At 31.2% G+C, this 14,979-nt stretch overlaps 2 protein-coding genes across 6 annotated transcripts in view; both read left to right on the forward strand.

The window, feature by feature from the left end:
* nAChRalpha4 (nicotinic acetylcholine receptor alpha4) overlaps window positions 1-14,979 on the forward strand; it is a 315,893-nt gene that overhangs the window by 214,769 nt on the left and 86,145 nt on the right. For all 5 annotated transcript variants that reach the window (XM_077428337.1, XM_077428362.1, XM_077428345.1 and 2 more), the window contains one exon: window positions 244-412. In XM_077428337.1, coding sequence (XP_077284463.1) covers window positions 244-412 — 169 coding nt within the window. The remainder of the gene's footprint in view (window positions 1-243; window positions 413-14,979) is intronic.
* Window positions 5,593-6,684, forward strand: LOC143919276 (uncharacterized). Its single transcript, XM_077441515.1, has 4 exons — window positions 5,593-5,819; window positions 5,910-6,071; window positions 6,147-6,290; window positions 6,361-6,684. The coding sequence occupies exons 1-4, from the start codon at window positions 5,739-5,741 to the stop codon at window positions 6,538-6,540; spliced, it is 567 nt and encodes a 188-aa protein (XP_077297641.1). The 5' UTR covers window positions 5,593-5,738; the 3' UTR covers window positions 6,541-6,684.

A 14,979-nucleotide genomic window follows, 5' to 3' on the forward strand; every position in this document is an offset into this window, starting at 1 on the left:
ATTATAATGTAATTGTTTATAAATATATTTTGTGTCTGTGTATATGTATTTGTATGAATTTATTTTTATTTTTCATTATGGAGTTAGTAATAACTAATATAATTAGGGAGTCCTGTAATGCCACAATGGTCCAAACTTAAACATAAATACATGTACATATGTACATATATACTTACATACACTTAGTAACGCGTAATTTATTTTTTTACAAATTATTTATATAAATGTGCTTTTTTGTTATAGGAACGAAAAGTTCTACACGTGCTGCGACGAGCCTTACTTGGATATAACATTCAATATAACAATGAGAAGAAAAACGTTATTTTATACTGTAAACATCATCATTCCGTGCATGGGAATATCGTTTCTCACCGTGCTCACCTTTTATCTTCCATCGGATAGCGGAGAAAAGGTTAGAAATATATGTTTATTTTCATACATTAAAAATTTATATACATACACATATAAATAGGTATACGTGTATTTACCTGCGTGTTTGCCAACCGCAAAAAACGAAACGAAAAAATGTAGATATATTCATTTGTATGTAGGTATGTTTGGAGGTTTTCCCGAGGAATAATGTTTATCTGCGATCATTTTTAAGGAGATAGCTTTTCCGCAAGAGAACCTTTTATTTCATTTTATAGTAAAAGTTATGCCGAACTGTCACGGTCGGAAAAATTCAGTTCAAATCTTTGAAATTTGTTCGCAGTATTCGCTCTTTTCTCTTTTTTACCATGCATAACTCTTTTATCTGTACTGTCGTGACCCTCTCGTCAAATCTTGTCTTTTTTATATGAAATTGCTCCTTTTTATACCAAATATTTTACATAAATTCATTAATCAAATATTGTTTTTCTATTGTACAATTTTGTAAGAGAAAATCTTCAGTACAATTTATTTGAGTTTGGTTAAAATTTATTCTACATATATTGTTACATATCCCGTGCCGCTATAGCGTGCATTTATCTTATTTCAAATAAATACATGCATCGTACATAAAACCATAAAATCGCTATAAGATTAACACTGACATCATCTGTATATATACCGTGCCCGAAGTACGACAGTTAGTCACAACACCAGACTCATTGAACGAGTCACAACATCATAAGTTCTTAAAAGTCATAACCTCAGATTTAACAAGAAAAGTTCTCGTTCCATTATTTAAGTTTTCATCGAATATATTAGTGATAATTAAAGCTGTATATTTTAAAATGCAATATAAGGATTCAGTTCAGTCTTTTATTCGGAACATAAAATAAAAATATAAAGAAATATTGATTGGGATTTTGACTGAATCGTTATCATCCTAATCAATGTTTTTTAAAACATAAACAACCCCTGGAAAGTGACAATATATGTACATATATGTACGTAAAATTGATTTCATTAGAATGATTAAATCAAATCGTTCCTTTCAAAATTTTGGCCGAAAAACACGATGAGTGTAGACAATGGAGTAGAAGTATGAAAAATATGGTATTTTCATATAATGAATCAAAATTGCGTAATAAATTAGTCGAAAACTTGACGATAATGAATCCTCAAAATTCATCACCGTTGTTTCCGCCGATAAATAATGATTTTCTCTTTTTATTAGAATTTACGAGACGAAAGTGCTCGTTGAGTGTTTTCGCTATGCGATTAATTCAAAAGAGACGCGCGCAAAAATAAAAAATATAGATAAATATTTTTAAACACCGTGTTAAAACCAATTTTTATCCATCGAGCGCCTTCCATTGCGATTTTTCGTCTAATTTTTAAAAGTTCCACTTCGAATGTGTATGTTATATGTATGTATACGTATTCATAAATACGAAGGTAATTTAAACTCGGAGACTACGATATAAGGGTAGAGGGAGAGCCAAGAGGGAAGGGGGCAGATTAAGCAAGATTCAAAGCATCATTGACGGGAAAAGTTGAGTTTTCCCTCCTTAAGCGGGAAAATCACTCTCGAAGAAAATTTGCTCGAAATACAGACGTATTCCGTATTATTGAATCAAAAGTTGAACAAAACAAACGATTTTGAATTCAAAATGAAATAAATATATACATTTTAATTTCTTTTAACCCTTGTAATTGGTCAAAGTGTCGAATTAGTGAGACAATATCCGTATTTATTCACCATTTTTATATAATAAACACACTGTATGTTATACCGTCCATATATAATATGTTCTTAAACTCATTATACTCATATGTACGTATCATTACATATGTTCAAAGATCCTTATAATGCAAAATCGATGTATGACATTACCATATTTGCATAGCGACACTTTGAGGGAGCTTCCAATTACTTATCTCGGAGACTGTGTATACTAAACAAGTAGTTGCAACTAATTATGTAACTTCATTACACCTAGTGAGAATTCGAGGCACTAAAACATAAGTGGTACTTCATCAAGCACTAAATTTCGATTTTTTAAACAAATATGCTCATACATATGTATATACATATATCACAAACGAAACACACATGCTGAATATCCATCATAATATACGTATTTAAGATGAATTTCGATTTATTCATACGTAAATTTGTTGTTTATATAATACATATACATAAATAGTGCAAAAAATTCAAAACCAAATATACATAAATTTCAATGAGATTCGATGGAGATGTATTGTATTATACCGGGGTATACTTGTATAGATATATATATGTATATGGCGCGTGCAATATAAACCTGGTGATTTTTCTCAATCGTAAAAATGAGGCTTTTAAGTAATGGGCGTCCATTTATTTATTGCGACGTTTGTCGTAAACAGAGACGACACTACGAAATATGTGTATTTATGAGGGGCGAGCTCGGGGGTGGGGCAGTCGGGGTGGTTTTGGTGGTTTGGACGCACCTTTTTCACTACAAATGTGCGTTTGTCCGACCATAGCCCGAGACCATATTTCACCCCTCGGACTAATATAAAACTGCAATTTATATCCATACAATGTGAAGTGCAACTTTGTCCGCAATAATGCGAGATATACATATGTACAATGTACATAGATATTTGCCAAAAGCAGGCCATTTATGCATAAACATTTGTAGTGTATGTTCTTCTTACGGTTTGGTGTGTCAAATGTACTGAATTTTATGACTTTTGCCTTTATCGTTGCATACTGCAGATGTTTATCGTTGCATACTGTTTTACAAACTCTCATAAGCAAATGCTTTTTAGATTGTTGATTCGTCCGTATGTATGTATATATGTAAAGTTTGTTGATTTGTCCAATTATGTATAACGTTTATTTGAGCGTAACGAAATTTTGAACACTTCTCCTTCATTATGAGAATGTACACATACGCATGTATGTAGATACAGTCGTGGGCAAATTTATTAGGCCTTCCAGCTTCCAACTTCCATAGGATATCTTCTTACGGGGTGCGAAAAAAATTTAAAATTTCATACCATTTTCACTTCTCCAGCTTGTTCAGAAGCTCCTTTTTTGGGAACTTGAAAGACATAGTGGTTGTTCCTGTTCTTGATTGATTTTTTCATACATGTCATTGTATCCTTTTAATGAAATTTGGACCGGATATAACGATTATTTAAGTAGTTTGGAAATTTATGTCTATCTATCCTGACCATTGAAAATGTTCTCTTCACTCGATTCGCATGTTTTTGGCACCTTTCAATAAATGAAGATGAACTTTATTTAAAAAAATAAATGTATGTACATACAATTGTACTTGAAGAATGTTTTCGTATGTATACAAATATATCGATCTGTTTCTAGAATTTGATATTAGGTATGTGAATGTTTTTTAATAATTACAATGTGTACAGTATTTGGTATAGTAAACAAACTAAATAAAAGCAAATATTTGCTAACAACCTCATGTTTAAATTTGATATTAGGTATGTGTATATATTTTTGTAATTACAATGTGTAGTATTTTGTGTATTAAACAAACTAAATAAAAGCTTTTAAAAGTGACAATTCTAACCCATGAATTTGTCCATCTAATGAAAAATTATTTTACAGAAATATTATACTTATGTTAAATAATTTGCAAGCGGTGTAGATTGAGTAACACTGTACAGTATTTGTCAAATCAATCCAATAGGACTTTGAAAAATAAAATGTGACTGGTTTTCCTATTTGCATCTCCATAGTAAAGGCATTAATTGCATCCGGTTAACGTTAATTTATTACGTCAATTATACACGTGAATTATACACGTGAATCATTGTGATGTTATTGAATAAAATTTAATAATGGAACGCAATATTTTAGGATTGATTGCTGTGTTTTTCGTTTCGCAGATATAATAAAAACGGAAACCATCTGACTATCATTAACTTACTTAATTACTAAAACAACTATTTTATATTAAAATTCATCGAAAAACATATCGATATTCAGATTGAAATGTAGTCAAATGGTATGCTTATTTTATTTCATTTTAATACATACAAATGTACATCATATATGTACATACATATGCTATGACAGAAATTACCACAAAGGCGTCACATAGATTATTTTTGTGTATAAATGAGTACTGACAATTTTTAAAACAATGCATATAATACAATAGATACACCGATGGACAATCAATTAATTTTGTGAGAGATGCATTATATAGGTAGTATTTCACAAGATTCATAATTTGAGATGATAATAATTAGAATTTGGTAAGAAACTGATGTAGAGGATTCCGATTTATTTGTTCCGTCACTGGAAAAAATGAAGTTATAAAAGTTAAATTATTTCAAATAGCTTCTTAAGAAAACTAAAATATTTAAATGAGAATCCTAAAGCCTATTTCTAGATTTGGTACAAATATTTCCATCAATGGAAAGATCTCTTTCAGTGTCGGTGAAAATTGGCTTTATAAAAATTAATATAATAATTTTAATAATTTATTTATATTTTTAAGTCAAAGCTATTTTTATTTTCGTTATTTTGTAGTTTTGTATTTAATAAATCCTCATTTAATTAATCATTCATCGTCAAACACATAGGAATTGCCTAGTATTCATCAAAATCTGAAAGAGTTTCTTACTTTGCGGATTCATCAATACACGAAGCATATACTCGCTTCATAATAGTTTCATCTCCATTAATATGTAGACAATAGCCTCGGATGTGATTCGTACATAACCTATTTTCCAAAACCAACCGTTGAAATATCAATTTAGTTTCCTTGCGGCCGTATATATGTACATATGTATGTAAAATAAAAATTTCTGGCCGTATATTTCATGTATGGTTTCGAATTATGTAATGATTGTGTATTGAAAAAAAAAAAAAAAAAAAAAAAAAAATATATATATATATATATATATATATATATATATATATATACGTATATATATATATGTATATATATATATACATATATAATTTCTTGATGTGTATAGTACCCTGATCGCATTGGAGCGATCTGTAATTACGAGTGTACTTTCATTGATTGAATAAAAATAAAATATGTATCTACGATAAAATAGAATAAAAATAAAATAATATCTGGGGAGTACATATGTAGGTTGAGTACCGCTTCATAATATAAGCAAAACTAATTATATAAGGTTTGGAAAAAAATACAATAATAAAGGGTTTTTAATTACCGTAATTAGGTCTCGCAGTGATGGTTTTGTAGTTTGCAATGAATTGCATCCGGTCGACGCAAATTTATTGTCAAGTATATTTATGAATAGTGTATTTAATTCGAATGTGCGTATGACCTATTTGATGATATCAGTCAGTCACAAAATCCAACTCAATGATGCAGCGCATTATAACTTTAGGACTTCTGTGTCTGTACCTTAGCAATTTCGAAACTCGTAAAAGTCCACCGGATTATGTAACTATAATTCATTACTTGGTTTTTTTTTTAAATTAATATACGTAATAGTATACTTTGAAATTTATCGCATAACATTGGTATTTTAAGGGAAATTTTATTGGAGAGTACTATGATATAGGCAAATGTGAACGGAAAGACCCTGTCGATCCACAGTTACATAATAATTTCGAATATAAGATAGAAGTGGTCAACGGGAAAAAGCTTATTACTGGATTCACAATAATTGAAAAACCATACAAGTTGAAAAAAGTAAACTAACATATGAAATAATTAACAATTTTGATCAATGTTCGAGAATGAATGTTTTTTATTTAATTTTTTTAGGCAACGTATGCGCTCGACATATATAAAAACGATAAATATGTACATGTATTTAATAAAACTAAACTCAACATATGCGATGACATAATGACGTTCACTATTTTGAAGGATTCTGACAATGTTGACAAGAATTGTTTAGTTCGAGCGGTAAAAACTTCAATAATATACCAATTGTGATTACTTTTTACGACACTCTCTATCCAAAAATTAATTTCAGGGAAATTTCTCAGTTACTCCAAATCAAGATTTGAATGAACTTACGCACAAAATTTTTGGGCGAAATTTCTTTTATGGAATGGCCAATCTAACAATAGAATATTACAGCAGTCGCGGATCGACTATGTGTTCCTTCGTAGCAATACAGATTAAGCCAGTAAAGAAGAAAATAAAAGTATAAAATACCTGTATTTTAAATAACCACTTTATATATGTATGTAAATATTTGCTATCAACCTGATACTTTAATTTGATATTAGGTATGTGTATATTTTTTGTGATTATAAAGTATTTGGTGTATTAAACAAATTAAATAAAACCTTTTAAAAAGTGACGATTCTTATGAATTTATGAATGATTTGGTCATCTACTGAATTTTACAGAAATATTATATTTCTGTTAAATAATTTTCAAAGGGTGTAGATTGAGTACCACTGTATAGTATTTGTCAATTCAATCAAAAGGACTTTGAAAAATAAAATGTGATTGATTTTATCCTATCTGTATCTCATAGTAATGGCACTGTAATTAAGTGCATACATGGTTAACGTAAATATAATATATTACGTCAAATATATTTATGAATGGTACTTTTGATACACGTGAATCATTATGATGTTATTGAATAAAATTTAATAATGGAACGCACTATTTTAGGATTGATTACTGTGTTTTTCCTTTCGCAGATATAATAAAAACGGAAACCATCAGACTGTATAATCACAATCATTAACTTACTTAATTACTAATAGTACTATTTTATTTTAGAATTCATCGAAAAACATATCGATATTCAGATTGAAATGTAGGCAAATGGTATGCTTATTTTATTTTATTTTAATACATACATATGTACGTATTTACATAATATGTATATACCATGAGAGATGTTACCTCAAGGCGACATATGCATATGGTTAGATTATTTTTGTGTATAATTATTAACAATTTTTCAAACAATGCATATAATACAACTAGTGAATAGCCCAATGAAATATCATCGCATGGGTATAAAATTATTATATACCCGTATAAAACTAAAAAAAAAAATCCGGAACCGGAACCGTTATTTTCGTAGACTCTCATAGATAGTTTTCAATTCTTTATTTGTAATAATTTTCAATTCTTAAAGTTAACGTTAACAAAATGTAATATTTTCCGATTATACACAAATGGTCATTGACCTCGTAACGTTGAATATTATTATTACTCATAACAAATTACGTGCATATACATATGATGTGTATTTACAACACGTATTCTGGGCGAGGATATGGCGTGCGGCGCGGGCTCGTGAGGACATTGCGTTTGGATCGGAGGGTCCGAAGTTCGATTCCCGGCGCCCGTGGTGAATGAAATCAATTTTTTTCTCGAATATCGTCAAAATATAAATAATTTAAATTATAATTTTAATTTAATTGAAAATAAATATATAAAAAAATGGTTCAAAACCTCGCTAAATGAAATTATTAAAATTACGTATTTTTATATGGCGAGAAGGAATATTTCAATTAATGTTTAAAAAAAAAAGGCGAAATGAAGAATTGGATTTGGCGTGATGTCCGTGACCATTAACTCAATTTAGACCTATGTATATTCAGGCTATTGGGGTGATCGGTTCGAGTCGCGACAAAGTCGTCTCGTCGAAAAATGAATTAATCGATTTTTATCGATTCGTTCATTATGTTCGGCGAGAGTTAGGACACACACACACACACCCACACACACCCACACACACACACACACACACAGATTACCGTCTTTATATATATGATAGAGACATATATGGATAATTAACTTCTTTTTTTTTATACATAGCAATTTGTGAGTAATACATTATGAATAGATAGCATTTCATAAGATTCAATGAATTTGAGATGGTAATAACTCGAATTTGCGAGAAACTGAGGGAGAGGATTTCGATTTATTGGATCCGTCACAACAATTAAGGTAGAAAAATTGGAAAATTCTAGCAAGAGATAGTTTATCTGTGTTTTAATAACCATAATATCTCGCCAGCAGCGTACTCAGCGGGGACTTGGTTAGATTATTTTTGTACATAAGTACTAAGAATTTTTTAAACATATCAGGACATACAAATATTACAATAGAGACATCTATGAACATTCAACAATTTTTTTGACACAGCGAATTTGCGAGAAATACATTATGTATGTGGATAGTATATTTTTATAAGATGCAACAAATTTGAGGAGTCAATAACTCGAATCTGCTAGAAATTGATGCTAGGGATACTGATTTATTGGATCCTTCACAACAATTAAGGTAAAAAAATGGAAAATTCTAACAGGTCGATCTGTGCTTTTAATAACCATAAGATCTCCCTACCGGTACATATGTATGTAATAGCTCTACCAGTTCACTACGCTGTGACTATATACATAATTTTCAACTTTGCATCGGACTATTTAATTTGATTTATATACAAGTAAGTATATTGAACATATAATATATAAATGAACTTTTGCATAATATTTGCAAATTGGAAATTCTTTTGAGATAATAAAGCTAAACTCGCAACATTTAATACCTGTGCACTTACGCTGTGGCGATATCTTTCAATTCGGAACATTTATTCACGTTACTACTGACTATCGATCTATACAGCCTCTTTTGAAAAGTTAGGAAATTTAAGTGGGGAACTTATAACAATAAGAATAGTATACAGTAGACAATTATTATCAAAGGATTCTTGGGCGAGGCTTGAATTCATTCTAGATATTAGCAAGTATAATCATCTTCTTTGTTACTACACTTTCCCAGGCGTACAATTATGATAATTCAAGTGAATTCTATCGTGTATTTTTATTTATTGTCAAAATAGAATATAATCTGATAATTCTGAAAAAAAATCCTTTACTCTGTACACAAACAGGGCTTATCTTTTCAACGGTGCTCAATGAATATTGCTATTTGTTCAGCAGATCACTTTCGCATGACGAATTTCACGCGATTTGTAAAACCCTTCGGACCCTCGCCTCGCATCTGTTGAAATTATCATCGCGAAATTTGCACACAGAGTCGTCAAATTATCCGCAAAAGCAAAATATAACATATGGGTATACCTACATATATATATATATATATATATATATATATATATATATATATATATATATATATATATATATATATATATATATATATATATATATATATATATATATATATATATATATATATATATATATATATATATATATATATATATATATATATACATATATATATATACATATATATATATATATATATATATATATATATATATATATATATATATATATATATATATTATTGTATACAGCAAAGTGTACTTAGTTATTATGTGCACAGTTCATTGGACAAACAACTTGTCTTACGCTTCCCAAACATTCTTCACCCAAGAACAATAAATCGGAGGAACGTACCCCTCCCACCACACCCACTCCCCTCACCTCCCTCTAGTTCAGGCACTGAAGAAACAAATTGTTTCTACTTAAATTCCTCCTTTCAAATTGCTTTTTGATTATTCACGAACAAATCGCATCCACCCCCCCCCCCCTCCCACTTCTTCCCCTTGAGACGGGGCATAGGGATAGAAGTGGGTGAGGGGGTTGGGTTAATGCGCTCACTTTAAAGCATTAGCGTCGAACGATCCTCTCTTCTTTTTATTATTTTATTTAATAAAATTAGAGCGCCGAGTGTTCTCCTTTAGGACGCCATTCTTTAGCGATTGACTGCCGATGCGAAAAATGTGAGGCTCTGCTATGTAAGGTTCGTTTTATTTCGTCATTTATAATCGATTTCGAATTATGCGGGTAGGATAGCGTGTAATTTTTCCAGCAGGGCTTTAATGAAAATTCAATTAAATATTATAATATAATACGTCCGTGGTGTAAATATAATCGAATCGAATATTTTTGCATATAATTTCAATATTGTTCATCAAAATCTCGGGTTTTATTAACTATTAACAGTGTTAATTCGTTCCCAGGACCATTTGTAGTAGATCGGACTCGGAATTATCATCAAAAATGTATATCAGTAGCCGAAGACGCTCGAAGTTGTGGTAATTTCGGTTGAATGGGCTCAATTAATTAAATGATTTCCAATTTTACAGCTCCTCGAACAGATCTAAATAATGCTTCGCAACCAATGATAGTATAAATGGTGTGGAGGAAAGAATTATGAGCAAAAAAAATCGCTTAAATCTCGCCTTAACTGCAAATTAGATAAAGTTGAAAAAGTTTTCGAACAGTTAGTGAAAACTTTTTGACCACATCGAGGACCGGAACGTGAAGCTTTTTATTCTCTAGCCCAATTTGATTATCAAATTAACCTCATATTATATGTTCTAGTCCGATAACTTGAATTTTAATTTAAAAAAATATGTTTTTATCATACAAATGTGACATACGAGGTTGCCCCAAAGCGACACCTATGGCCAATCTTGTACAATTGTAAACACATTCTAGGATACAGATATACTACGATGTAGATTCACATATGAACTGTTATATTTTAAAGTGACGGAAGTTCAATTTTCAGTTCCAAAAACACTATTTCTGTTCATTTATTTTAATTCGATATGTCCAGGGTCTCGGAAAAGCAAAATAAACGTATTACACGCCACTAGTATTTTTAAATATAGTTAAACACAAAACGTTGTATTTAATGTTGCGAAAATGGACGTACGCCCTATCAAATACAACGGCTCATACATATGTACATATATTGAAAAATCAACAGATTGGATCTGTGATGAATTTGCGATTCCTCAATCTCGTCGTCTCTACTGGTAAACAATGACTTAACCAGTGAGTTTTTACCAATTTGATGGAGGGACCGCTTCAACAATGAAATCAGATAAATTGGCAAACTCTGATAGGAAACGATTGACTTGGAGTCACAAATATCCAAGTCTGACCAGCAGCATTCAAGATTATACTCAGAATGAGCTATTTTCAATCGAGGCCAGCTCACGGGATCGAACCCAGCGATCTCTCGGTGCTTAGTATCGGTACCGGTAAACGGATTATTGCGCAAACTGCAATCGCGCGCACGACAATCGTTGCCACAAAAATACGGAATATTTGACAGTCAACTTCACTGTCAACAGACTTTTAGTTGGCTGTTGACAGTCAACTAAAAGTCGCTCACGTGATTGATGGAGTTTTGGGTGCCAGATTTATTTTTTTTATACACAAATACCATCCATATATACACAAATACTTACACGCATACACAAATACACATACATACATACATAAATATATAAATACACATGTATACACATACGTATACATACATACATACATACACACATGCACATATACATATATTTATACTCATATACATATATATATATATATATATATATATATATATATATATATATATATATATATATATATATATATATATATATATATATATATATATATATATGTGTATATATTTATATATATATATATATATATATATATATATATATATATATATATATATATATATATATATATATATATATTTATATATATATATATGTGTATATATATATATATATATATATATATATATATATATATATATATATATATATATATATATATATATATGTATATATAATATATATATATATATATATATATATATATATATATATATATATATATATATATATATATATAAATACATATACATACATATATACATATACACATACATACATACACATAAAAATACATACATCCATATACATACACACATTATACATGCATATACACATAAACACATATATATAAAAATAAAAAATATCATACATACATATATAAATAAAGATAAAACCAACAAATGTACATACACATTATGCTAAATGATAATATTACAAAATTAAAAAAACATGTTAAAATATGTAGCTAGAAGACATTTAAAATATGCTGCCTGACAGAACTGTATGATGCAGTAAAAACATCAAGGCTCCCAGAAAGCAGGTTAAGTAATCGAATGGATCTTGAAAGGGGTGAGTCATCAAGCATATGTTCCGTGATCGACATTTCCGCGACAAAAATCGCTTTTTGCGTAATAATCCCCGAGGTATGGTACCATGTGTGTACATTTAATCACGTTTCTCAAACACTTAATTAGCTTAATAGCTCTAATTGTTCAATCTGGACTCGGTCGTTCGATCCATTTAACATTGATGATTTTGCTGTTTATGTAGTGCACACAAGTCATTAGACGTGCGAATTTGATTGATCATTCGCACACAAACGTGATCGATTCGATTGCATTCGTCAATTTTCCCTCAATACATAACACTAACCCTTTCGTAAACTCACGCACGACCGACTATGTATGTATGTATGTAAAAATTCCGCAATTTAACCCTTTCGCTATTAAAGTATCGATCGCGCGCAAGCATTCACCGATACGTTTATATTCAAATTGTCGGAGCCAATGGAACTTTATTGAAATGGTAATGCTTTTTTTCTGTCCTCCGAACATATTATATTGGCTCGAAACGAAGACGAGGGTCGCGGACCGATGCTTGACCCCTGCATAAATATTTTATTGGGTGTTCCAATGGACGAAGGGGTTACAGTTTGATTGGAGTTCGCTCGCAATAAAAATAAAGCGACGCTCTATTTTAATGTTACGTAATTGTTTTATGTGTGCACTTGGCCGTGTTTACGTAATTAGATACTGCTGGTGGAGTGATGAGTTATGGTAGTCCGTCAAGCAGAATAATTCAACATTATTAATGCGCGTCAACAGCGTCGTCGTGTATACTTGCGGTCTATGGTTGAAGGATATAACCCTCTAACTGCGCGGTGAGTCAATTTGTATGTACGGTCTGATGAGCAAAATTGTGTTTTTGACTAGTGTTTGTGGGATAATCTGAGTATTCTATGCCCTCAATTGATGCATATACATATATCATCTGATACTAAAAATTTTAATGTTGGGGTTGAAATTTAATTCTTCATATATTTTTTACCGACAATATCTCCTCAATTCTACCCATTAAGTTTCGTTTATTAGCAACTGCACGTAAACAGCAGTACGAAAAGTATTCTTTAGTACATTCTATACGGACACATTCATTGTTCCGTAGTAAGTATGTACGTTACAGCGTGGTCTAGTAGTGAATGTTGAATTATTTCGTACTTGATGTTACGAGTTCGATTCCCGCTAAGTCTCGCTGTTGGCCAGACCTTGGTTTGTCCAGGTCGATCGTTTCTTATCAGAATTTGCCGATTTTTCTAATTTCCTGTAAAATTGGCGTTTCCTTCCCAATTTTCTGTTGCGAACCTTTAGTTGTTATATCTTAGGTTTCGCCGTATTGCTCACCATATGAAGATGTCTCTGTGGTTGTTTATCGAATATAAAAATTCGTATTGTTACATGAAAGTTATTCATCGTTATTTATCGTATTAATACGATGTTTGTAATATCTGACCATAGATGTCAGATATTGTTTAGATTTACATGTATCTATGTAATAATTATGTGGACCAGGAAGGCACATTTGGGGTTTACCTGTTAAGCCTTCTTGGTATATTTGTATATATGTATGTATGTTACAGCAGTAACGGACACGATCAGTTCATATCATTTAGCCAGCAGCATAGCTCGGTCGTAAAGCTTCTGCTTAACACAGAGAGGGGCCGGATTCGATCTCATGAGCTAACCTCGATTGAAAAGATTTTTTCTGAGTACATCTGTAGTGCTGCTGGTCAGACTTGGATATTTGTGACTCCGGGTAGATCGTTTTCTATCAGAGTTTGCCAATTTTCTCTGATTTCATTGTTGAAACGGTTCCCGTTTAAAATTGGCTATAAATCCTTCCTACCTACTATGTCACCACTATTTGAGTATGATTAATGTACAATAAAATGTATGCACAATTCATAGATGTATTGTTAATTTGCGAGTTTTTCAGTGTGTCGTAATTCAACGACTTGTAATAAAAATGCTGCATTGTTTGTAATTGGCCAGGAAGGCGCATTGGGGTTTACCTGTAAGGCCTTCCTGGTATACATAAATAAATATGTAATGTAAATGTAAAATAAATAAATAAATATTATACAGCAGTACATGTCACCGAAACGTATCAAGCAGAACTGGTTTTATTTGACCGCTGTGGAAATATTCAACATGATGTGACGTCACAGTGGAGAGTGCACCCGTACTATTGAAAGTGCTGTCATGCGATATGAATATTTTCCGATACGTCATATTGTGACAATATTGACTCGACGATACAACGCAAGAAATATTGTGCCGTATCGTCATATGTAAAGCGATTTTGCCTTTCACTCGTACAAAACAAGTATGAACGTGCTTCATAGTATGATAGGAAGTTTTTTTTCGGGCAATGTTGTGCCAAGCTGTTGACGTGCATTTGGCCGGAGCGAAATAACGTGAGTTTTTGTTTTCCATCGATGGACCTAGGGGAAAATTTGCTTCGTATTGTAGCGTGGACGTATAGAGGGGTTTCCATAATCGGAGAGAAAGATGCAGCTAGCATGGTGGAGGTAGTTTATTGGTCTGCATCCGTCGGGCTGCCAGCTTCGAATGACCCACAGTACAAAACCGCCCAATATTTATACCC

The sequence above is a fragment of the Arctopsyche grandis genome, chromosome 1 (assembly GCF_051622035.1).
Source record: "Arctopsyche grandis isolate Sample6627 chromosome 1, ASM5162203v2, whole genome shotgun sequence".
Classification (NCBI taxonomy): domain Eukaryota; kingdom Metazoa; phylum Arthropoda; class Insecta; order Trichoptera; family Hydropsychidae; genus Arctopsyche; species Arctopsyche grandis.

Bases quoted from the DNA above. Each gene is read 5' to 3' on its own strand.
- LOC143919276 (XM_077441515.1), top strand. From the start codon at position 5,739: ATGATGCAGCGCATTATAACTTTAGGACTTCTGTGTCTGTACCTTAGC. The intron at 6,072-6,146 runs GTAAACTAACAT...TAATTTTTTTAG, and splicing joins AACCATACAAGTTGAAAAAA to GCAACGTATGCGCTCGACAT. The intron at 6,291-6,360 runs GTAAAAACTTCA...AATTAATTTCAG, and splicing joins AGAATTGTTTAGTTCGAGCG to GGAAATTTCTCAGTTACTCC.